General features: G+C 43.2%; 1 protein-coding gene across 1 annotated transcript in view; it reads right to left on the reverse strand.

The window, feature by feature from the left end:
* Nucleotides 1-17,729: 17,729 nt before the first annotated feature.
* Nucleotides 17,730-26,643, reverse strand: part of nr6a1a (nuclear receptor subfamily 6, group A, member 1a) — a 171,769-nt gene continuing 162,855 nt past the window's right edge. The window contains exons 9-11 of the mRNA XM_034691919.1: nucleotides 25,008-25,129; nucleotides 24,763-24,915; nucleotides 17,730-22,998 (exon numbers count right to left, since the gene is read on the reverse strand). Of these exons, the coding sequence (XP_034547810.1) occupies nucleotides 22,868-22,998; nucleotides 24,763-24,915; nucleotides 25,008-25,129 (406 nt within the window). The 3' untranslated portion in view covers nucleotides 17,730-22,867. The remainder of the gene's footprint in view (nucleotides 22,999-24,762; nucleotides 24,916-25,007; nucleotides 25,130-26,643) is intronic.

Consider the following 26,643-nt stretch of genomic DNA (forward strand, 5'->3'; position numbering starts at 1 on the left):
TTAATGATTGCAGCTGGCTAACAGACTAAATCTCCTTTCAGCACCTGTATGTAATAATGTTTGAAGTCCATAAAAATGGAGATATCTTAGAGTGTAAATACTAAACACTCTTTCCATCCCTCCACAGTAATCCTTGACCAACACTCCCCCTGTGAAAATTTGGAGAGAGATCTTAAAAGTTTTGGCATTCATTTTATAACAACCGAAAATGGGGGTAAAAAAACGTGACTCTTTTTGGCGCGTGTGAATCTCCTCTCTCACCAGATAATTGCCTGTCTTATCACTGTTTATGTTGAACGAGAATTTATGACATTATGAGCTTGGTTCAGGGAGATTTATAAAACCGGACACCAGATGTCAAAGTGGAGATGTATGCCAGAATCACATTCAGTCTCAAGGCCACGGCAAGCTGGTCGGTAATTAGCTGACATAAAAGAGAGTCTAACATGAGAGTCCTAAAAGACGTGTCGCCCAGACCGACGGTCCATGGTGGGCAGAGGTGGCAATGCATGCGTTCTGTTCTTTAAAGATGTTTGCATACATCTGGTTAAGTAGAAGAAGTGATTTAACTTTTTACTTCAGTCAAACTAATGAAGCACAGACTCTTCAATGTCCTCTCAGTATCACAGCAAACAGTCTCCATGAGGAACATTCAAACTGGCTGTGGTGATTTTGTCCCCTGTGGACAAAGTGGTTCTGTCATCTCATGTGTTGGTGTTTGTTCTTGTCCAAAGCCTTAACACCTTTAAAAATAAACAAGGCAAATGTCACATAAATGAACCTCATGGTTTCAGTTTCTTTGTAGAGATCGCTAACCTAAAGTTCTCTCACCTGCTCCGCTCGTTGATAAGATTGCTGGACAGAATCCAATATGTAAACATCCGTAGCCCCTTCCTTGCTCTGAGGTCCTTCCGAAGCCCCTTCCTTTGCTCAGAGGTCCTGCCGAAGCCCTTCCTCAATCGGAGGTCCTGCCGAAGCTCCTTCCTCAATCGGAGGTCCTGCCAGAGCCCCTTCCTGGCTCGGAGGTCCTGCCGAAGCTCCTTCCTCGCTTGGAGGTCAATGCGGAAGCCCCTTCCTCGCTCAGAGGACCTGCCGAAGCCCCTTCCTCACTTGGAGGTCCTGCCGAAGCCCGTTTGTCGTTCGGAGGTCCTGCCGATGCCCCTTCCTCGCTTGGAGGTCCTGCAAAAGCCCCTTCCTCACTCAGAGGTCCTGCTGAAGCCCCTTCCTTTTTTGGGAGGTCCTGCCGAAGCCCCTTCCTCGCTTGGAGGTCCTGCAAAAGCCCCTTCCTCGCTTGGGGGTCCTGCCGAAGCCACTTCCTTGCTCAGAGGACCTGCCAAAGCCCCTTCCTCGCTCAGAGGACCTGCCGAAGCCCCTTCCTCGCTCAGAGGTCCTGCCGAAGCCCCTTCCTCGTTCGGAGGTCCTGCCGAAGCCCCTTCCTCTCTCAAAGGTCCTGCCGATGCCCCTTCCTCGCTTGGAGGTCCTGACGAAGCACCTTCCTAGCTCGGAGGTCCTGCCGAAGCCCCTTCCTCGCTCGGAGGTCCTGCTGAAGCCCCTTCCTGTTTTGGGAGGTCCTGCCGAAGCCCCTTCCTTGTTTAGAGATCCTGCCAAAGCTCCTGCCGAAGCTCCTTCTTCAATCGGAGGTCCTGCTGAAGCCCCTTCCTTTTTTGGGAGGTCCTGCCGAAGCCCCTTCCTTGCTTAGAGATCCTGCCGAAGCTCCTTCCTCGCTCAGAGGTCCTGCCGAAGCCCCTTGCATGCTTGGAGGTCCTGCCGAAGCACCTTCCTAGCTCGGTGGTCCTGCCGAAGCCCCTTCCTCGCTCGGAGGTCCTGCTGAAGCCCCTTCCTTTTTTGGGAGGTCCTGCCGAAGCCCCTTCCTTGTTTAGAGATCCTGCCAAAGCTCCTGCCGAAGCTCCTTCTTCACTCGGAGGTCCTGCCGAAGCCCCTTCCTTGCTTAGAGATCCCGCCGAAGCTCTTTCCTTGCTTGGAGATCTTGCCGAACTACCTGCCGAAGCTCCTTCCTCATTCAGAGGTCCTGCAGAAGCCCCTTCCTGCACCTGCCCCTGGTTCTTCCATCGTCTCCCAGGCCTACACAAGCTCATGGTTCCCCTGCTGTGCATTTTGTACATCTTCCTTGTGTTTAGTGTGTAAATCTTCCTTGTGTTCCCTTATCTTTGTGTTTCTAGTGTTTTCATTTGAATTCAGTTTCTTGGAAATTTTAGTAAGTTTGTTTGTACCTTTTGTTCTTTTATTATTCAATCTTTATTGTCTGCACATGGGTCCTCCACCTCAGTTTTTCCCTGTCGTGACGGCACATGAATATAAATATAAATATTAATATAAATATAAATACATTTAAATTAACCACATCTCCTAAAAGTGTCCTGTCATCTGGCCTTTGGTCTGATTTCATATCAAAGTTGATGTTTTCAAAAAGTATTCCGTAATCAATAAATGGAATACCTGATGCCAAAAAAACAAATTGCTTGTGGTAAAAATCTCTTCATCATATTTGTACATGAAAAGTCACACAAAGCACAAAGTGTTTTAAAAGAGGGAATGTAAAATCTTCATGAGCTGGATCTCTGTTGATTATATAAACTGGAGATAATAAAACTGAACTAGTGGAAGGACACATACAGACGTAAACGGGGAGAGTTCTTTCAGGAGCGAGGAGGAAATGGCAGCAGAAGGATCAGAGAAATGTGAGGGAACAAGGTCAGCCCCCTCTGGAAGTGTCAGATGGAGAGGGGTGAGGAATGGCGGGGCCGTTCTGTGCCGTTATCATCGCCGAGGTCGCAGCGGGTCAGGGTCAAGGGGAACGAGATGAGAGGCAGAGGGGAGGGAGGAGGGGCAGCGGAGGTTGGGGAGTGCAGAGGGAGGAGGACCACACCTGGTGAAGGCACGCTTCAGGACTGTGGTGAAGCACACGCTTGGCCTAACACAAGCCAGAAAAAGCCAGAGTGGAAGAGTTTAGGCAGAGCTGCACGGCCAGTTCCAGCCTTGACATGTGAGCTGACTGACGCAAATACAGTAAGCCCCGACCAAACTCATGTGTACACCACGAGGAGGGTGAGGGGGGGCTTCTCCATAAACTCAACCACCCCTGAGGGATTCATCGTTTTATACCTTTTAAAACCAGCTTTATATTTAACTTCTTCATGAAACTAAAGATTCCACTGACTGGTTGTATTTATTATGTGTCTGTAATCATTTTATCTCCCTCTTTTGTAATAAAAAGGTAAAGAAAACTTAATTAGAAATCAACCTTTTGATTAATAGCACCAATAACATCCTGAAACAGGTTCAAAACAAGTTGTAATGTTTTCCTCTATGTGTACTATTTCAGGAAACTCATCATTTTCTCCCTTTTGAATTTAAAAATATAACATAAAACCACATTCATGGCCTTTTCTGTGCTCGCTTGTTCATCTGTAATCTGATCTGATTACAGCATAATGCAGTCAAATCTTTTTCTTTCTTTTTTTTAAACAGAGTTTTATTGTTTTGTGTTTTTCCACAAACAGAAGAGAATTAAATCAGATCATACATCTTGCCGTCAAACCACATTACACAGTTGGTTTTTTTTGGGGGGGTTTTTTTTATCCTTTTCCTCTTGTCTGCATATATGTTTCTGGTTTGTGTCATGTTTGTCACAAACTGTCAAATATTAATGCAATTTATTCTTGCAGCAAAAGAAAAGAAAGAAAACCTTTTTCTTCTGTGCTTGTGACTGTGTGCATGCAACCATCACCATTCCTCTTAGAACTCTGGCCTATCTTTTATTGACAGCTAATATCATGTTCTGTAAAAGAGGGCGTGCACACCTAGGTGGGCCAAAAAAAATAAATAAGAGAAGGTAAAAGAAAGATTACACAAAGATATACAAAGGGACAGGGAGAGAGAAGGAGAGAGAGACCTAACACACTTAGATGGAGAGGGACCATCTCACCATGATGCCAATAAAAAATCCGTGGGTTGATACTAATGATTAAGCAACCCTTAGTGTCCACAATCATTACTGAAGCTTGGGTCGCAGAGGTTTGCCGCCGTGCTGTGTTCTATTTGTGTACCGAGACCACCACTGGTGCAGATGATACCACTTGGGTCAGATCAGCCGAGCGGTTCGGCCCGGCACCCGGGCCGCAAGAGAAGTCAGACCGAAGGACCCAACCCGCCGCGGGAGACCCAGGCCAGGGGACAAGCCAAGGACCCAGACCGGAAGCAAACAGGTACCGCCGGAGCACCCAGGGCGACCCCCAGGTCACCCAGTAGGAGGAAAGGGGGGCGAGGGGGGAGAGATCCCGCAGCCCCCCCAAGGGACACCCCCACAACACCGCCCCCACAGCCCCCCAAGACAGAGCCAAAGGAGCCACCAGGGCCGAGGGGGCCCAGCACCAGGAGCAGGCAGACGGGCAGGACCAGGACCAGAGCCCGCCAACCGGCACGCCGGAGCGGGGGGAGGGCGGAGGCGGCAGGGCCAATCCCCCCCGCCCCCCCCAGACGGCCCGACCACTCCCCCCAGCCACGCCCCCCACCCACGCCCTGCGACTGATGGACCAGGCCGCGGGGGCATGGAGGGACACCCCAATGGCTGCCGTAGTAACACCCCCCCAGCTGCGCGCCACCCCACCCCCAAAAGAGGACCGCGAGGGAACCCCCGGGAAACCCGGCCCCGAGGGCAGCCGCGGACCAGGCCCCCACAGGGGAGGGGGCAGCAGGGGGACGGAGGGTGACAGGGACACCACCCACCCACCCAGCCCCGATGGACCCCCAACGAGTAGGGCCGAGCCCAACACTAAGGCCCCGCCAAACCTGAACTGTGTATGTGTCATATTACACAGTTAAAATAAAACATTAAGGGTGACATATCATGCAAAATGGACTTTTTAATGGTTCTCTACCTGAAATATGTTTCCCTGGCATGTCTACAAACCCCCTGAAAATGAAAAGAATCCATTCTGCCCCTGTTCTGATTTCTCCACCTTTCTGTAAATGTGTGCTGAAACCAGCCGTTTTAGTTTTCAGTGTTTTTCATACGTCACAACGACATCCGGTCTGTAACTGAAGTCAGAGCTCGGAGCTTGTTCAGTCCATAGACTGTATAAAATACAACTCAACCCCTCCTCTGTTTTTCATTCCCTGCACACATGTGTGCTAACAAGGAGCTTAGGAGGGAGGCATGCTAGTTGTAGGCTGTCTTAATAAACACAAAGGTCGGTTTTACTCCCCACGTCTGCAGATTTGAAGATCTAGTGGATGATTTTTATTTTTTATGGAAAAGTGCTAGCGCTAGTTAGCATAGCAACATAGCTACATGTTCGTAGCTGTGTACCAAGACACACGTCGACATGCTGACAAATAAAACAACAAGAAACACAAAATCTGTGACCAATCCTTCAGAAAGGTCCTGCTGCAGGCGTCTCTCCGTCAGGATCAGATTCTGGATCAGATTCAGAGGGTTGAAGTAACGCGGGTCTGTGAGCAGCCCACATGTTAACATTAGATCAACGTGCTGGACAGCCGAGGCCACATCCACTTCCGGAGGGGGCGTGGTCAGAGAGCTCATTCTCATTTAAAGGCACAGACACAGAAAACAGCCTGTTCTGAGCAGGGCTGAAAAAGAGGGGTTTACAGGCAGACCAAAATCTGATTTCAAAGTGTTTTTATGAGCAATAAACTTTAAAGACATGTTTTGGGGACCTCTTAGACCGATAAACTTTGATGAAAAAGAGCATAATATGTCACCTTTAAGAGTGGATTATAGAAAGACATTTACATTAGAAAGAGAAGAGAAGGAAGAAGAGAAATAAAATGAAGTAAAATAAAATAAAATACACAAATGAATAAATAAATAAAACAAAATAACATACTGCCACCATACTCTACATTCCAAACAAGGAAAACCAAGCCGCCAGACCGCCAGAAGTGCCTCTCATTACCCCATCAGAACCGCACTCATCCTTTCGTGAGGGAGGACCCTAAATAACTCTTTATACCACAGCGTAACAGTTGGCGGTTTATCCTTAATCCACTTTATCAAAATACATTTTCTAGCCAATAATAGCAATTTGTCACACAATTTGAAATGTGGTTGTGTTAATGCAACTGATTTTTTAAGGGGAGGATGAGAATGAATAGGCCTGAGTCCCTCTTGATGCAGGTCCGATGGAGTCTAATCTTAAAACGTGTTAAAAAGAAACAAAGGATTATAAACCTGGTTTGGATCACTCATTCAGATCTTGTTTTGTCTCCAGATGACACCTTAATTTAGTGTTTCAATAAGATTGGAATAACTGTAATCCAAATGACCTCCAGTTTGGGGCACATGTAATCTAGATTTGGTCCTCTTTAGGATCAGGTTTATCCAATCTGGTTTTCCTTTTGGAAACCTTGGACAAAAGTCAACTGGTTGACCTGATCCTGTGGATAAGTGATAGTTAATGACTTCATTACAAATATGAAGACCTTCAACGTCACGTATATCATTGCGTAGTCAAACATTTCCCTAATTTGATATGCATGAGCACACTGTGGTTTATTTATGTCCTGCAGTACAAAATATTCTGCAAACAACTCCACTTGCGGATGCAGCGCTGCAGGAGAACTCACTGATTTGATGTCAGCACTGTTTTATAAGTGACGCAAAACATTTCCTGACCAGAAACAAGGTCACACATTAAAATAACAAGCATTGGTGTTGACACAGTTCTCCTCTGTGTGTACGCTACACAAAATGAATAAACAATAAAGGAAGTGTATGGATGTGTTTTTCTTGCAGTGTTGGAGCCTGACGCAGGTTTTCCATCATTACTGATTTGATCTGAGGACCGTCCAAGAGGTGAAGAGCACCAAAGAGCAAAGTGTGCAGCTGAGAAATCAAACATCCAGTAAATACGTCAATATAGATGTGACAGTAAAGAACGATATGTTTTCATTTCAAGCTTTTAAAAGTTTTGTTTTTCATCATCTTTCACACCTTTGTCTGATTTTAGTCTGCGCATTTTCTTCTGGGATCAAGCTTCAGACTAAACTTTTTTTGTTGTGATCACATTTTTACTTCATTTACATTTGTATGCAGGTTGTTAAAAGCAATATATTGATCAGTGCAAGCAGAAACATCATGCTTGTGCAAGAAGTTAACCTCATACAAATAAGGGGAGAAGAACCAAAACAAACCATAGTCACTATAATAAAACAATATTGATAAATGACAATAATAAGAAAATTAAGCCCAAAAACCTCATCCCATCCCCACCCCCATTACCATTCCAGGCCACCATATATCAACATAATCAATGTAAAAGGCTTTTGAATTTTGTAGAAATCATTTGCCAAGTCTCTATATTTGCCTCTTTCGCCCCCTGAGCTCTGGCTGTTGAGAGTTCTCGGTACATGATATCTAAGTTTGTTAGAACCCATACTCGAAAGGAAGGTACATGCGGGGGTTTCCAGCGCGTTGCAATAAGCTTTTTCACTGCTGTGAGACCAGCTAGAGTTCAGATTAAACTTAAAGCTGGGGTTGGCAGTCTCGGAAAACTAGCATGAATTTGAATGTAGCATGTCCTCATGACTCCGTCTAACCCCTCCCCTCCTCCCTCGGAGCTCCTCCAAAACGACCCCCCTGCTCACATGCACGAGCGCAGCTGACTTGCGACCATATGATGGTGACTGATTCAAACCGGTCCTCACCAAAACATTCTCATAGTGAAAGTTAAAAACACAAACAAACATGGCTGCTGTTAGTACTCACAACTGTCATGCTAGCATTATCCAGTTGTACTGGTGACACGATATCAGGAGAAAAGTTATAACACATATAAAACTGTAACAGCTCTACTGTTTGTTAAACATGTTCAGTGTAGATGATCTTAATTCCTACAGTGTTGACAGTCAGTGAAGGCATCAGGAGAGGTGTAGAGTGTGTGAGCAGGAGAGAGGAGAGACAAGAGGAGAAGTTCTTCATTCATTCAAACATTGATTGTTGTTTTGTTGGTTGGCGTGATCACGGCCGACAGTGACCGGTTATTAAAGATCAACGTGTTCACGAATCGGCTCGTCATCCCTACAGCGTCCGGACGGACGCTACAGTACATCTACATTTCTGTAGGACTTACTAAATGTCATTCATTCTTCTGCTTGTCAGAGCCCCCGTGGTGAGAGCTTTTTAGACTCTGATCCGGACTACAGTCCTGAGCAAAGCACCTCATCGGGTCAGAGGGGACAGGCCCGAGGTCAAGCGAGAGGGGCAGTCAGTAGAGTCAGGGGAAGCAGAGGCAGGAGACGTGGGACTCAGAGTGCACGCCGGGGAAATGTATGCTTTGCAGGAGGCGGGCAGAACAGCAGGACGGGATTTGAATGGTTTAAAATTTTGGCAACCAAAAAAGGCTGATTGGTTGGTGGTTTCCCAGGTTTACTCCGGCTGTAGATAGCAGTTTCTTTTCATTCTTTTTTAAGAACACATTATGTATTGATTACCATCAGGACATAAAGATCATTTTAACCAGTATAACAAAAAGTGTATCTAAATCTGATTACCAACCCCAGCTTTAAGTTTTAGGACACATGGAACAAATGTGACTCATTTTGTGTATTGTGCAGGATATTGCACATTGATTTCATTGCACGGGAGGAAGAGTGTAGTCAGTCTGTATTATGGTGAGTTTTCAGAGCGTTGCTAGGTCTAGGGAAAAAGCTGTCTCTGAGTCTGTTGGTCCTGGTTTTGTGTGACCTGTAGCGCCGTCCTGAGGGCATCAGGTTGATTATGTGGGGACCGGGGTGGGACGAGTCCTTAGCAATGTTTGTAGCCCTGCTGAGGTAGCGAGAGCTGGCAGTGTTGTCCACTCACATGCAACATTGTGAAATTATAACATATTTGAAAACATGCATAGTGCATAATTAGTGCTAAAAATGCTAACATAAAGAAAAACTAAATCATGTTTCGCAACAGTTGTAATCTGAATACTGATGTCAGCCGTCAGACCTCTTTGTTTTGTTGTGTTATGTACCAAAGATTTCCATTTTAGCTCGGTTTAGGCAACAAAACTACTCGGTTAAGGATGGAAATAGATCATTCTGTGAACTGAAATACCTCCACATTGATGCTCTTTTTCACAGGGTGGAGAGTGGTCCCTTTTTGCCTAGTAAAGGTGCTCTCAAAATAAACTTTAGTTAAATAGCACCTTTTGGTGTTTTTCCGACTGTAAGTTCCAGGAACTTTTAGCCCCCAGAACTACTCTTCCATGAACTAAGTGACTCCTGTGGCCTCATTGTTGTCTGTCTTGAAGATTATGCAAATCAAGCCAGTGAGATGTAGAGAAAAAAAAGTAATTGCACTACACCACCAGACCAGTAGAGGGCAGTAAGACAAAGACGAAGGCCATTCAACAGAGATGACACCATAGAAGAAGACTTTTTGTAAATAAAACAAACTGAAAAGGACAAACACAAAAAAAGGATTGAGTGATGATTGTGGACAGCGGGTGAAATAAAAACACTGCAAGTCCTCTACCAATCAGAAACGTTCCCCCTATAGTTCCTGGACATTTAAAAAGTACTACTCCCCAAGTAGGGGTTGTTCAGGGGGAGAACAAGTACACCAGAACTAAATGTAGACCCTGGTTCCTGCTCTTGAAAAGCACATAGTTCCTCATGGGTCAGGGGTAAAGTTCCTGTGGTCAAAAAGCACCTTTTCATGGATACAAGCATTCAGCCCAGAGTGCTTCACAAAAGAACAGAAAGAAAGAGAACTGAAATGGGAAAAATAATAAAAAGACTCAAACAAGAAAGAAGATGGTGATCAAGATGAGTTCTTAATAATAAAATAAAATCATTACAATAAGTAAGGGTAAAAAGCTAAATTAAAAATCAGCTTTTAAAAGATCAGATAAATACAAGAAATAAATATATAACTGAATAAATAAGATAATTACACATTGATAAAACAATGAGTATAATAGAGAAGTGAAAGAAATGAATCAAAAAAACAGTATTTCCCCTCTTTGACTTTGGTTTTTGATTTTGAATGCAATTTTCATTCAGAAGATTGTGGACCTCAGACGCATATGGAGGTCTCCTGAAGTCTTGTTTTTTAACATGTTTGGGTTTTTCTGTCTGCATCCTCCGCCTGTCTTCAAACTCATCACCGAGTCATATTTAAGCATCAGAATTTCACTTGTCACAGTTCTATTTTTAACCCTACTATTTACTTATTTTATAAGTAAAACTTGAGAATAGGAAAACACATAAATAAGCTTGAGAATAATCCATCATGTTTTCCTTTGTGGTTGCAGTGTTTCAGCATCAGTGTACAGACAGATCAGTATGTCAGTTCACTGAGTGTAGGTGTGACCTGAACTCACTGACGTCTGCAGGGGAATCAATATGAACACTTACTCTGAGCTCTACAAAGAAGACAGAGGTTGAGACTCCAGGTCCTCTTTGCTTACTGTACATGCTGAGCTGTGACAGTCATAAGAAACACTCCCATAAAGGCATCCCTAAAACCCTCAACCATGATTGGCTGCCTGGCCTCATCAGTGGCAAGACTTTGGATGTAGTTCAAGTGTCGCAGGAGGCATAACTGTAAATCATGTATCAGTGAATACTTCTTGAATGTCAGTGCCCCAGTCTGGTCACTGGCTCCTCCCACTTGATCTTGTTTAGTCTGCAGTTCAGTTTTCTCAAAAGCCATCATTCAAGTTTGAGTACTGACTAGAACTAGGAAGAGAGAGCACATCTCTCCCGTGTTAGCTTCTCTACACTGCTCCCCATAAAATCTAGACTAGAATTTAAAATCCTTCTTCAGACCTACACAGCTCCTAATGGTCAGACACCTTTGTATCTTAAAGAGCCCAACCTGTAGGCCTGCTCATCGTACCTAAAGTCTCTAAAAGTAGTATGGGAGGTAGAACCTTCAGTTATCAGGCCCCTCTACTATGGAATCATCATCAGACACCCTCTCTACTTTTAAGAGTAGGCTTCAAACTTTCCTTTTTGATAAAGCTTATAGTTAGAGCTGGATCAGGCTTAGACCAGCTCTTAGTTATGCTGCTATAGGCTTAGACTGACACACTGGGATCCTGTCTTTCCCCATCTCTCCTCTCTCTGCCTGTCTCTTACTTTAGCTCTACCTGTCCCATTAAAGTTACTAACCATAGACCTTTCTGGAGTCCCTGAGCTCCCTTGTCTTGTAGGTTCCTCTGGATCTCTGCTGCTGTGGATGTGCCAGACTACTACTATCCGTCTCACCACTATCATCTCTCTCTCTCTCTTCATCTCCCTCTATCCCTCTCTCCAACACTGTAGGTAGGTCTCAGCAGATGTGTGGTTTCTGCCTGTTAAAGGAAGTTTGTCCTTGCCACTGTAACTTGCTAAATGCTGCAAAGTTCTCTGCTCATGGTGAATTAAGATGAGATCAGACTGAGTCCTGTCTGTAAAATGGGACTGGATCTTATCCGGTCTTGATGTTTGGTCTTTGTTAATAATGGGACTTATAGAGTAGAGCCTAGACCTGCTCTGTTTGGAAAGAGTCTGAGGTTTTTAAGTATTTCCTGCATCTCTGATCTGAATGTAAGCAGACAAACAGACTGTGTGTCTTTACTGCTGGCTTCCTGTTAGGGCAGATAGCATGTGTTTCAGGTATCTGTAACGTCTCCTTGAGCACTGTAGAGTGTGTGTGGTTTGGTATTTCCAATCTGCCAATCAAAGCAGCGGTCCCTGTATTAGTATAACGTCTGAGTCAAGTTTTACTCTCTGTGTTTGTAACACCTCCTAATCGCAGAAAGAGAAGTTAGACTGGTACAGATAAGGTGGAGATAACATAATGCCAGCAGTTGGCATTTCTGAAGGGCAGCGTCTGATGTTTTGTTCCAAGGTGAAACCAGAAACACCAACACACCCTGCAAATAAACAGCCCGCACACTCTCCGCTGTGGGATGGGTATGTCCTGAGAGATATTGAGGCTCCTGCTCTCTTATATAATCATGTAAGAAATGCAGCCCCCCCCACCCACCCACCCACCACGGCCAGTCGGTTGTGGTGTTGTGGTGCCCGGGGGAATCGTCAGCCTTGACGGACTCTGATCTGATTAGAGGCTTGTTGCAGGGTGGGTGGGGGTGGGAGTGGGGTGGGGGGTGGAGGGTTGGGGGGGTTAGGACAGCCTGTCAAAAGGCCCTCTGTCAGCCTTGAGGAGATAAAGTGATGCTTCCTGGACCTCCGGCCTGCTCCACACTCATGATGTAATCAGCTGCCCTGCTGACAACCATCACTCACTGACCAGATAACCTGTGTGTGCATGTGTGTGTGTGTGTGTGTGTGTGTGTGTGTGTGTGTGTGTGTGTGTGTGTGTGTGTGTGTGTGTGTGTGTGTTTGTAGGGTAGGCTTAGGGTGAAATGGGTGTAAGCTAAGTGGACTGATATATTATTATCGCAAGTTTCATGTCATTGGTGTTTTAAAAAATCAAAGTAAGCATCCAAATTTCTGGTGAACATGTAGGACCACCACTGTTCTTGCATCCAGCTGTGCGCTCATCGCTGTTATGCATTAAAATGAGGAGCGGTCAGAAAAACAGGTGGCATGTTTAATAATCCAGAGGCAGCAGAAAACATTTTTCACATGCAGAAAAATTCAAACTTATTGGTTAGATGTACTAAGTGAAATTGAACAGATGTTAGGTAAAACATAGCAACGTAGGAAGACAAAATAAATTCCTGGGAGCACGTCCTAAAGGACTAAAAAGTGAGTTATACCCATAGACTGTATAAAATATGGACGTAGTATCCGTGACGTCACCCATCTGGTCCTGAAGAGATGTTTTGAGGCAGGACAATGGAGTCCTCAGTCGGGGTGCTTTCCAGAATCCGTCCCAAAGACTCCAAAAAGGGTGGGTACTCTGAAGGGTGGGATCGGACCGCCAAAGCCTCTGCCTTTGGCTGCTGCCCAATCCACATCGCACCGGACCCCTGTGAGTCCCCCTGTGGATGGTGAGTCCACAGGAGGACGGATCCATGTAACCCATTCGAGCTGGGCCCGACCGAGCCCCATGGTTGAAGGCCCGGCCACCAGGCGCTCGCCTGCGGGCCCCAACCCCAGGCCTGGCTCCAGGGTGAGGCTCCGGTGGCTCTCCGGACAGGGTACACTCATTCTTGATGTTTTTCTTCATCAGGAGTCTCAGGCCGCACTATGTCTGTCCCCTCACCTAGGACCTGTTAGCCTTGGGAGACCCTACCAGGGGCAACTGCCCCCGACAACATAGCTCCTAGGATCATTAAGGCACTCAAACCCCTCCAACACGTTAAGGTGGCGACCCATGGAAGGGGGACAGGATATGAATAAATGTAATGTTAGGTGCCTGTGTGAGTATATGAAAATATAATACATTTATTTTTATTTATATAGCGCTTTTCAAAAACTCAAAGACACTGTACAAATGTTAAAATCAATACAAGCAAAAAAAAACAAATAACATAGATCAAACAAAACAACAGTACAATCACAAATGAAAAGCTAACTTAAAAAGGTGAGTTTTTAAAAGAGATTTGAAAGCTGAAGGGTCAGAGCAGTTTTGGATATGGGAGGGGAGTGAGTTCATATAGAAGCCTATGTCTCTTTTTTTCCCCGGTTATTCATACATGTATTTATATATATTTTTTATCTTAGTTTTGATTATAATTATATACATTAAAAGAATCTCTTTTCCTGTTCCTTCTCTTTCTATCTTTTTCTTTGTCAATACAATTTATTTTCTGATTCTGTATGGGTGGAGCGTCACAAAACTTCAAACAAAATGTTGTGTTAAAAAGGTTTGAACCTGTAAGAAATGTATCTCATGTATGTATAATGTTGATGCAGTAAAGTATTTATATATATAAAAATGAGGTGTGGTCAGAAAAACAGGTGGCATGTTTAATAATCTAGAGGCAGCAGAAAGTGAAGCCCCTTTCACACGTGCACGTGTGTAAAATGTAACTGATTTTTATTTTGCTTCTACCCTTACTTATTTTATTAATGTAACTTTATTTTATTCTATTTTGAAGTACTTTTTATGATTATGTAATTTTATCATTTTACCCATCTCTGTTATTTTCTGTCTCTGTTCTTTCATGAAGCACTGTGGGCTGCATGTTTGTATGTATGAAAAGTGCTGTATCAATAAAGTTGAGATTGTTTTCAAAGGCTGTAATAAAGTGTTGTGGTGTTTATTTTGAAAAAAAGTTTGCATTCCCAGGAACTTCCTCTGTGTTTCAACAGCTGTGTAAACTTCACAAACACTGACACGTTCAGCTGAAAGTCCATTCTCAATACATTTCAGGGGCAGCAAATTCTGGAATATTTATTCCCATGTAGTGAAAAACGGTTTATCTTTAAAATGTTATAAAAGATGCTTGAAAAAACTTCTAACCACTGTTACTTAATTATACTCATTATGCTCAACCACAGACTCATAGAGTAGGTGTCCATGCACATCATATTCATATTTTTACTTTTGAACTCTGTTCAAGTGGTTAGGAACAGTAGAGAACTTTTACTCAATGGAAAAAGTAACCTATAGAATAAATAAAAATGAAAAGTTACTTGAAAAAAGATGGCTAACTTTCAAAGCAAGGACAGGATATCAATGAATATAAAGTTATGTGCCTGAAAAAAAGAAAATGTTGAAGCTTATGCCCCTTATATGTATATATGTATGTGCGTGTGTATGTGTATGTACATATGTGTATGTATATGCATATGTATGTGTATGTCTATGTATGTATGTGTGTATATGTATATATATACGTATATTTATTTTATTCTACTGGGTTATTTATATATGAATTTATGTATTTTCAATTTTGATTATCTTTAGATAACCCTTATTATTTATTATATTATAATAAATAATATATTATTTTTCATTTCTATCTAATTTACTTTCCAATTTTGTATGGGTGGAGGGTCACAATGTCAAAAAATGTTTGAACCTGTAAGAAATTTATATCATGTATATATAACATTGACACAATAAAGTATAAAAAAAAAAAAATTATACTCATTATGCTCAACCACAGACTCATAGAGTAGGTGTCCATGCACATCATATTCAGATTTTGTACTTTTGAATTCTGTTGATGTAATAACTGTATTTATATTAATTGTTATGTGTATATTCTTATGTTATTTTATTTTTAGTATCAACTATTGTCTTTATATGTGTGAATTTAGTATTTTTTTTATAATCCATTTTTCATATTAGAACACTATTTGGGTGGAGGCTTCAAATAAGCTCTCTGAGTTTTCTGTCTCTTCCTGCACATATTATATTATTTATCTTTGCTATTTTTTTTTAGATGGATTTTCTTTTAATTGTGCAAATAAATAAACAAACATAAACAAAAGGTCTCCATTTTACAGGGTCACTTTTAAAACCGTAACACCGGGAGAGACGCATTCCCGTTGGGCTGAGAGAAGACTACTGTTCCAAGCTGCTAAATCAAGAGAATCACAGCTTCTTCTTTTGAAAAGTACACACATGTATAATCCTGTGTTTGAAAAGTACACAAACATACAAAAAAGATAGAACAAATAATGGCGGGGCCACTCTACTCAAACTGCACTTTTGTCAATAACAGAATCGTTGCGTATGGCTAAAGCAGCGGGTCAGTCCTCAGTTCTCTTGCTGCTGGATCTGTCTGCTGCTTTTGACACAGTAGACCACCAAATCCTCCTCTCTACACTCTCCTCACTTGGTATCTCAGGGTCTGCCCTCCAGTGGTTGAAGTCCTACCTCACAGGGAGATCTTTTAGAGTATCATGGAAAGGAGAAGTGTCCAATATGCATGGCTTATCAACAGGGGTACCTCAAGGGTGAGTGCTTGGTCCCCTCCTGTTCTTAATTTACACCACATCACTTGGTGCAGTGATCCGCTCCCATGGCTTTTCCTATCACTGCTATGTAGATGATACACAACTTTTCCTGTCTTTTCCACCTGACGACACAACTGTCTCAGCTGGGATCTCATCCTGCCTTGCTGACATTTCTAAATGGATGAGGGAACGTCACCTACAGCTCAACCTGTCCAAGACTGAGCTTATTATCATTCCAGCCAGTCCCACTATGGACCCACAGATTAATATCCAGTTTGGATCTCAAAACCTCATGCCTACTAAGTCTGCCTGAAATCGATGACCAGCTAACCTTCAAGGTTCATGTTGCCTCGATTGCTCGGTCCTGCCGTTTTTCCCTCTATAACATCAAGAGGATCAGACCCTACCTGACAGAATACGCAACACAGCTCCTGGTTCAGGCTCTTGTAATGTCACGCATTGACTACTGCAACTCTCTACTTGCAGGCCTCCCTGCATTCACAGTTAAACCTCTGCAAATGATCCAGAACGCAGCAGCACTTCTGGTCCTCAACCAGCCTAAGACAGCTCATGTCACTCCCCTGCTCATTTCACTACACTGGCTTCCAGTTGCAGCTCGCATCAGATACAAAACTCTAATCATGACTTACAAAGCAGTCACCAAAACCGCTCCAGTTTACCTGGAACCCCTCATCCAGGTCTACTGCCCTTCTCGCCCGCTACGCTCAGCCTCTGAAAAGCGCCTAGTGCTTCCAGCACACAAGGCCTCAAAATCACTAGCTGGACTCTTCTCTTCTGTTGCCCCTAAATGGTGGAATGAATTGTCCATCTCCATTCGATCTGCAGAGTCCCTCTCTACTTTCAAAAGACAGCTAAAGACCCAGCTCTTTAGGAAGCACTATGCACTTAGCTAGACTGTTCTCCAGTGTCCCCAGTGGCAGATCATGTCTTTCAGCTACAGTTGACTCACACTGTCCTGCTCTACTCTGGGAATCTGTGTTCAGGTCTGTAGTGACCCAGCACTTGGTACTTTGGTCATTATTGTGGTGAGGTTAATTGTTGATGATGATAACGGAAGGTCTTAAATTGGTTGGTTGCTTCATTGTAGATGTTCCTTATTTATTTTTGTTCATTGCCTTTACACTGCTTGGCAGTACCTGCACCCAAATGGACTTGAAGCACTTTGTTAATCTTACTGATCTTGTTTCCTCTTGTCTAGATCTTTGCTTGTGTTGTTCTTGTTCTTGTATGTACATCACTTTGGATAAAAGCGTCTGCTAAATGACATTGTAACATTGTAACATTGTAAATAAAAACTAATGAAAGAAAGAGAAATCAAGTGAATCACAGATGTGTGTGATGTTATTGTGGACGGAGGGCGGAATAAACACTGCGGTTAATCTACCAATCAGACACGTTCAGCATTGACCTTTGAAAAGTACTACCCCCCTAGCAGGGGATTTTGGGGGGGAGATTATCTACCCCTGAACTAAATTAAGACCCTGGGTCCACTGGTTGAAACACACGTAGTTCAGGAGTAAAGTTGCTCTGGTGGACAAACGCCTTTACACCAACAACAGTATAGGGTCATTGTACTTCAGCGATAGTTTTGCACTGTGGACTCTTCTTCTGGGTCTCAGTGACTTTTTCTGAATTGGTTTCTTTGCGTGTTGAAAACAGATCACTGCCCTGCAGTCTAGTGTTAATTCTAATGACGGTCTCTCAGAGAGATAAACACATCGGAGTGTGTGGAGCAGCAAGTCAGGGACAAACAATCGAAACAGCTCTGAACTCCTCTGACTGAATGGATTCACTTTACATCAGTTCCTATGATCACCTCGCTCTGAAAGGAGAGCTCAAAGATGGACAGAATAACGGAGGACAATCGCTGTACTTGCATAACGTTCACATTTATTTGGTTTCAAGTCCTAACACATTCTAAACATGCTTTTAACACGTAATGGATCACATTCTTCACAGGTAGTTAAAGTAACAAGAGCAGACAAGAGATTTCTGAAGAGAAAAACATAAAAGGCGTTTCAGTTGTCTGTTCACAGATGATGAAAGTGTGTAAAAGTATTTATTCCCTGAGATATGTCGACACTTCTTCACTTCCTCCCACACTTTTCTTTTCTTGTGCTCCTGTACGACAGGGTTCAGAAGTGGCGAGGGACTCACCGAAGTCCTGACAAGTTCTGCAAGAGACAGAACAACTGAGGCATGCTACAGCTTTTCTACTTCTTGTGATAATAGTTCAGTCAGTTTGTTTTACTGAGATCTGGGAGAACAGAGAAACATGCAGACAAAGACATGAGGAGTCTCGAATTTGTGAAATACAGAAGCCCTGAGAAGCAGGTGATGAAGAAATAAGAAAATCTGATTATTAGAATTCTGATCCTTATTATTACCCATATTTTATGATTCACGGTTAGCTGGAGAAACATGTTGCATGTCTAATCTTTGAAACCATTGTCCGGTCTTTGATAAAGGGTGTGGAAAAACATTTAACTTTTAAAAAAGGATCACTTATTTTGTTCTTATTTTCCTGCAAGGGCAGTCACATGACCACACCATACAGACATCTGCAGAAAGTAAACCAGGTTCAATCCCTTCTCTGCAGAATTAAATGCATGTTTAAAGTTTAAATGTAATCTCTGCACTCCCAAATCTCTGCACTGACTGAAATGCATCATAAGAAACAGGAATGATGTTAAAAGCAGGAAAACCAGACCCAGGACTGAAGTGTCAGGGCAGAACTGTTTCTTGTTTGGTGTCATGACGCTGAAGCAATGACAGCCTCGCCCGCAGCAGTCTGACTGTGGTTGCGTGCCTCAGCATCAGGGTCACGTGAGTCGGTAAAGAAAAGCATGTAAACATGAGGAGATGTCAGTTTGACCAAAGTTTACATTCTCTGATTGACAGGCGATCACAAGCTGCATCAGCAGATATGATAGCAGTCCCATTGTTAGCACTCCATGTTACCTTGAAACCGCCTTAACAGTGAGCAATCATAGAGCACAATGGGATAAAAACACACACACACACAGACAGCGGCATATCATGATGTGGTGAATATAGTGTACACAGCAAACAGCCATTCACAAGATAACAAGACGGATTCCAAAAAGGTCAACACGGGAAAATAAAGCACTGGTTAACTGCAGCATGAACGCATCATGTGAAGGCCTTATCAGCACACTGACATTGTCATTGACATTCTTTCATCTTTGGTATTGATAACAGGGCAGAAGTGAAATGAAAGATGATGCTAATTTTACATGAAATAAAGGGTGAAAAAAAAAAAGAAACAGGAGGTAGACGATCCCTGAATCAAAAGACTGAGGGTGTAAGAGGTCAGAGGAAATCAAAGCGGCTGACGGAAGGTGAGGGAACAGAGGTAGAGAGGAGGATGAGGCAATAAGAGAAGAAGTAAACAGGTGTCAGCGCTTTTCTTAAATCTGAGGTCACTGAGTGAAATAAGAGACACAAAAATAACAGAACATTGGTGCAATGAAACCAATAAATAAGACAAAAAAAAAATCACCTATTTGAAAATAAGCAACATGATGACAAATAAAGAGGTAGTTTCAGTACAGAAATTGCAAAATGACATATCCCTTGTCTGCAAAATAATACAAATACAGAAATAAAAAAAGAACACTTCAGTATCAAAATCTGAGTGAAGAGGTCAGAGAGTTGGCAGTAAGGTAGCCGAGGTGAGTTTGTGTTTTCTGTCGTTGAGCAGGGGTTCGTTTTTTGACATTTCTGCTACATTAAAAGGAAGAATCCCCCGTCAGATCGCCCTCCGCTGTCAGATCTCAGCCGTCCAGGATGATCAGTGCATTCCTGGAGTTACTTTGAGGTAGGGCGACCGTGTTGTCGGCCGCCCCGCATCCTTTCTCTTTCCTCCACTAGCTGTAGTCTTTACGTCCTGACCTCAAGTCTGAGAGGTCAGAACTCAGATCTGTCTCAGCAGTGATACAAGGCTTCAGGGGATTCTTCTCCTTTTGAAATGCTGCTTCACATCGCCCAGACTTCTGTTTCATAAAACTATATATCCCTGAGATTATGTTGTTAAAGGGTCAGTTCGTCAAAAACAAACAACAGCAGAAGACATTTCTCACATATTCAAACTGTCCGTATTTAATCTGTGACGGTTTTGAGGCGTCTCAGTTCAAGATACGTAGATTATAAGAATGTCACTGTCTCTTTAAATAATGCACCGAGTGTTTTCACGGTGCTGCTTGAATTAGTATCGTGATTATTCATATTACTCCTTTTATCACATTAATCTTAACCCAAAGTCTCTGCAAGGTGTGAATTTGGCAGCTAAAACCTTATTAAAATTAAGATTAACATTCAAATTGTCAAATGAAAAGGATGATATACTGATACAGTTTTTGGGACAGGTATCCTAAAATCTCGACAGATGAGGCCTCAATGATCTGATTGGCCACCAGAGGTCAGTGAGAAAAGCTTTGTTAAGATTTAGTTGAAACAACCCTTTAACCTTAGAAGCCTGAGCGATGATGCACGCACTTTTATTGACATACTTTAACCATAGCTGCTCTGAATCTTAGTGGCATCATAAAATGATTCAAATAATACATAAAAGGGCGTCAGTGTGGCCCGTATGAAACAAGCCGAACATCACCCGAGTAATACTTTTCAAACTATATCAAACCACTGTGGACAAGGGGAACGAGGTATTAAAAATCATGTCCCAAAAATAAACGTCAAGAATTCATTCAAAGTTAAGAAAATGAAAGGGGTCGTCTTCACTTCCCCCCCAAAAAGACAATGAATACGTGAAAAACAACAAAAACCCAAAACATTCACAATAACTACAAAGGTACATGAAAATGTATAAAAATCAAAAGATGAAAAGAGGCTAACTGAAACATTTAAAGAGGAACACTGCATCGGACCGGTGGTGCTGTTAAGGCTGCACACAGAGAAACATCCACCCTGCATGTGTCACCTTCAAACTACATCCACTGTCACTGACTGACGGGGGCGAGGGGTGGAGGGTGGAGGGTGGAGGGTGGGGCGGGACCATGAGGGAAATAAAGTGGGAAAAAAAAAAAACACTTTCTATAGAGGACCTACGATGTCCTGGAACCTACTTCTACTAATACTACAAGTACATCAGCATGGTCACTGAGGAACTCCTGAATGCAATACATAACACTCACTTTACCCTGTTTAGATCCAGGTCTGCAGGGACCTGAGAGAGAGGAACACACCGGGTGGGCAGTGGCCGAGGTCAAGGGTCAAGGGTCTCCAAACCTCACCGTCGTGTGCAAAAAAGAGAGTCGTTGCAAGGACTGCATTTTGTCTGCATCTTAAATCGATCTTATCATCGTGAATCGGCTAAAAACTTGAGGAATCCAAGAGGACACTTCGAGCGGTTTTGAAACGATCATCTCATACTTCAAAAATAAAGACCATTTCCTATGGCTATTTTTTTAAACATGTGCATATCTTTCACAGAGGGTATGCAAGATAGAGGGAAGTCATCTAAATTCTCAGCCTGGATCAACCGTGCTGAATCCACTGCTAGCCGGGTCAAAGTGATAATCCCTAACCTGGATGTTCCCCAGTTCACAAAACACATTCTGTCTGTTGGTCTTTCAGTCAACCTTAGCCAGTAAAACCCAGAGGACCAGACCTGAACCAAGTCTCATCTTGGGTCTGTGCAAAATTCTGATTGGACCTGAAAAGACCGTAAACTTACATGAACTGGACCATTTGGTTCCAACCTGGGCATCACAGATATCAGCAGACACAGAGCGTTACCTCTGCTCCTCTCTAGATCAGTCTGCTGCTGCTGCTGGTTCACATTATTTTATCTCTCACAGCTCAAACACCAAGTGTCGTGACTCTGGTTGTTCTAACTAATCAAAGAACACAAAGATAAACGGATTACCTCTTTGACTAAACCGAAGCCGGCGCCGTGGACCGTACGCTCAGCTGATCGTGTGTCGAGAGAAGGCTCCGATGCATCACTGTTCCTGGCACTGAAGGCAGCAAAGAAACCCCTCTGATGAGAACCAGAGGAAACACCGCCTGGGTTTCACATCCGCCCTGTGCATACATGTGTGCTCAAGGATCCAGTGTGCACGTTTAGCAGGATTTAGATTGAAATCCAGCAACATACTCGTGTGTCTGTCCCGCAGAGGGTTTCTCCCTCTGACGCAGATTGATTCATTTCTTATCCTGATCCTTCATTGATAAGAAATCTTTGTGGAGCTATCAGCTTCCGACCCATCGATGGGTGTTTGAAAAACGCATTGCATAACACTTTGGTCAAAAAAGAAAAACAATAAAACTAAAAACAGCAAACCTAGCTATCTCCCCTCCCCCTCCAATAAAGCCTTACATCCCCAGTCTATGATTGTAAAAAATACCCGTATGCTCCTTTTCCAACTACTGTCACCTTAACTCATGGAATGTTAGTTGACAAGACTGCCTCCCATTAGCAGGATTTCTGAGAGTCCATGCAGATAAAGTAGCTCATTTCTGATAATCAATTTTGCATTTTCCAGTGTGACGAAACACTGCTTTCCTATCTTTGATTTATGCAGCTCCTTTTTGAACATTCAGTCTCTGATTGAGGTGCCAAAACACCCACAAGGTTTTTTGGTTTTAGACCGGGTAACTCTTCATTTAACAGCAAGAAAAGGTACCTGAAAATAGCAACAACATCTTCCTGAGGTAGTCTCACAACACTCGTCACATGTGTCCGTTTGCCCCCGTCTGACTAAAATAAACTCTTTTAAAGTCTAGCTCTAACAATAGCAACACTGACACATTGAGCAAACTGGAAACACACTTGTAAACTCCAAAGACCAATGCATCTACGAGCATTTGTTTTGTACAGAAGCATGTGCACAGTGTAAATCAGCATACATTCAGCTCTGTCGTGTAATAAATATATAAAGAAAAAGTTACAAAAAACAAACTAGCTGCTTGTCACATTCACAAGAGGGGAGACCAGTCCCTCGACTTCGGGGGTCGGGGGTGTCTAGTTCCCGGATGAGGTGGTCACGCAGGGCGACGGGCCGGTCCTGTAGCTGGTCAGGCTGGATTTGCAGGAGTGCAAGACTGCTTTGAACAAAAGGGGGAGCTGCTCCAGAGGTACATTCACCAGCTTCCCTAAAAAACAGACACATGAAAGGAAATTTAAAACACTTTGTTTGGATGTTTCAAAAAAGAAGAAATGGAATTTGAAATTCTGTGTCCCTTAAATATCCACATTAGGTGTTTTTCCACTGCAGGAACTTTACCCAGGAACTAGGGACTTTACTCCTGAACGATGTGCATTTCGACCAGAGGAACCAGGGTCTAAATTTAGTTCAGGGGTAGGTAATCTCCCCCCTGAAAAGCCCCTGCTTGGAGAGTAGTACTTTTCAAAGGTCCTGGGACTTTTGGTTGAATGTTACGGTGTTTGTGGAGTTAACAAAGTTGTTGAAACACAGAGGGAGTTCCTGGGAATGCAAACTAGTTTAGTTTTTATTAAGATTTCAAAATATTATTTATATAGTTTTTTTCTCCATATGTCACTGGCCTGAATCGCACAATCTACCCGGGACTTCAGCCTGCGGTTGAAACGCAGACAACAACGGGGGCACAGGAACCTTTTAGTTCCGGGGAAAATAATTCTGGGGGCTAAAAGACCCTGGAACTCTTGGTCGAAATGCACCTATAAAGGCGTTTTCCGACCGGTGGGACTTTACCCCAGAACTACGTGTGTTTCGACCGGTGGACCCAGGGTCTAAATTTAGTTCAGGGGTAGATAATCTCCCCCCTAAAAAGCCCCTGCTTTGGGGGGTAGTACTTTTCAAAGGTCCTGGGACTTTCGGGGGCGGGGCCTGCAATGCTGATTGGTGTCTGTGTTGATAGATTAACCGCAGTGTTTTTATTCCTCCCTCCGTCCACAATAACATCACACACATCTGTGATTCTCTTGATTTCTCTTTCTTTCATTGGTCTTTACTTGTTCTATCTTTTTTGTATGTGTGTGTACTTTTCAAAAGAAGAAGCTGTGATTCTCTTGATTTAGCAGCTTGTAACAGTAGTCTTCTCTCAGCCCACTGTGAATGAGTCTCTCTCGGTGTTCCGGTTTTAAAAGTGACCCTGTAAACTGGAGACCTTCAGCTGAACGTGTCAGTGTTTGTGGAGTTTACACAGCTGTTGAAACACAGAGGGAGTTCCTGGGAATGCAAACTAGTTTAGTTTTTATTAAGATTTCAAAATATCCTCATCAGATATTTAATGATCGTCTAAAGACGTTTATGAGGGATGCATCCGGCTAAAAGTCTCCAGTTAACAGGGTCGCTGTTTTAACCAAAACACCGGCCTATCTCTGCCACGGCTTTTTGAGTTCAAAAGGATTTTAAAGCCGTGTTGAAACGTCTTTGCTACTCGCGCTTATCTCCTCTCACGTGTTGATTCAGTGAATCCATCTGTGATGAAATATAGCACCATCTAAAACAGACCAGCTGAGTCTCTTCATGCTAACAGGCTAACTGTTGTGTTGCTCCAGATGATACCTGCCTGTCCGTCTGCTTCTATGGTGTCATCTGTGATAATGGCATTCCTCTTTGTTTTACTGCCCTCTACTGGTCTGGTGGTGTAGTGCATTTACTTTTTATTTCCTCCATACGTCACTGGCCTGATTTGCACAATCTACCTGAGACTTCAGCCCGCGGTCGAAACGCAGACAACAATGGGGGACCAGGAACCTTTTAGTTCAGGGGAAAGTAGTTCAGGGGGCTAAAAGACCCAGGAACTCTTGGTCGAAATGCACCTTCTGTATATTTATGACAAGCATCTAAAGGCAGCAGCTCTCCTCGGTATCAGAGAAGACTTCACAAACACATGCAGCTCATTCTAATGTGAGACACTTGGAGGTCTTACCTGCAATGCAGCGGATCTCTGGGAGACACATCATGATCTCAGGGAAGCGTTTGGGCTGGTGCGGGTACTTATACTCAGTGTAGTCCTGACACACATACCAGTAGCGCTTGTTCAGCTGCTCGAGCTGAGAGATGTTGGACAGTCCTCGGATATCTGCAGGGAGATAAATAAGAGGAGGCTCATGAGGGGAAACAGGGACAGATTGGACACAGACTCAGCAGAGAAAGAAGGAGGTCTTTGTTTACCTTGGTTGAGAAAGTTGATGGCTTTCATACAGGCGTACTCTTCATTACTGATCTTCAACTGGTGGAACTTACGAAACAGATATATCAACCTCTCCATCACCTCCATCCCGTCCTCGCTGAAACTGAAGGATAAAGACACAGACTTCATTATGAGGGAATCATTTCATGTGGCAGAGTAAAGTGGAGGCACTTATATGGTGCTTTATTCATCTTCTGACCACTTAGAGCAATTTTTTACTCTCACATTTTACACAACACACTCACACATTAACAACAGGGTGAATGGAGTGATCAGGGATTCAGTGTCTGGCTCAAGGACACTTTGACGTTCGGAATGCTGGAGCTGGAAGCAAGCTGCAAACCGTTTGAATGAGGGACGACCCACTCCACCACTGAACCCAAACCGTCCCAATATTATTTGGTACCTAACTTATACTTATACTTATATAAGAAGGTGACAAGTTTGTATCATTTGCAGCTATTTTCCCTAAAAGACAGAAGACAGATTTAAGCCTGGTTTGCACTTCTGCGTTGACCCTACGCAGCAGTGGTCTACGCGGACGTGAACACTACATACTTGTGCGTCAATGGCTGCTTTTGAAACAGCCTGCTCCATACAACCTACTAATGTAGTATGCAGTACGTACTGCATACTGCGTCTGAAGGTAGTCAGCTCAAAACATACTTTTATCATAGAGCATTTACTGATTTTATCTGATCAAGGTGTATTGCACAGGGTCCTGCTTTTATTGTGCTTTTATTTGGTTTTTACTTTGTTTTTATGTTTTTATGATTTCATGTTCTTTTAATAGTGATGATACTTGCACTGTCTGTATGGCTTTTTAATTGTTCTTTATTGTGCACATGTCTTTGAGTCATTGTTCAGCACTTTGTAACATAGTTTTTGAAAAGTGCTCTATAAATAAAGATTTTTGAAGGTAGTATGTAGTCTGAGTGTTCTGTTGGATCTGGTCTGCAGGATGCCGAGCCAGACGTCACTGGATTACCGGTTTTGGAAAGCGGGAGTAAACAACGGACAATCTGATAGAGAAACTGCTTCTCTAGCATCACTTAGGATTTAAAAAGTTAAAAAGTGGGTTATATGGAATTTCATAATTTTCACAGCACATAAAAACGGAAGAAAAAAGAAGAAGCGGAACGAGTGCTGTGCATTGTGGGAAACAATACCTGAGGGAGACTAGCCCGATGTTCCTGAATCAGTACGATATCTGGGGAGTTTTGGCATACTGCAGATTTTACTCTTGTCCACATACTACATACTGAATGTTTGCCAAATCAATGCATGCTAGTAGTATACTAGGCGGTTTCGAAAACAGCCAATGTGTCCGTGTCGAGCAGCAATTCTCTGCCAAAACACTAGAGGGCAGTGTTGTCTCTCTGAAAGTCGGGTCGCTTGTTTGTAGACCTTAGACTTTAGACTTTATTGTACCCTTGGGGAAACTCTTTTCCACAGCACCTTTCTGCATGTCCACAGACATAGACAAACACAAGAACATACACTGCAGGCTCAACAAACTGTCCACTCAGACAAGGTTGTATAATTCAGCGAGGCCTTTCGTTCAGGCTCGCTATAACAGCAGGGATCAGGCTTTTGCCGAGGCGAGCCCTTCTGCAC

The sequence above is a fragment of the Notolabrus celidotus genome, chromosome 9, assembly GCF_009762535.1.
Source record: "Notolabrus celidotus isolate fNotCel1 chromosome 9, fNotCel1.pri, whole genome shotgun sequence".
In the NCBI taxonomy this organism is placed as follows: Eukaryota; Metazoa; Chordata; class Actinopteri; order Labriformes; family Labridae; genus Notolabrus; species Notolabrus celidotus.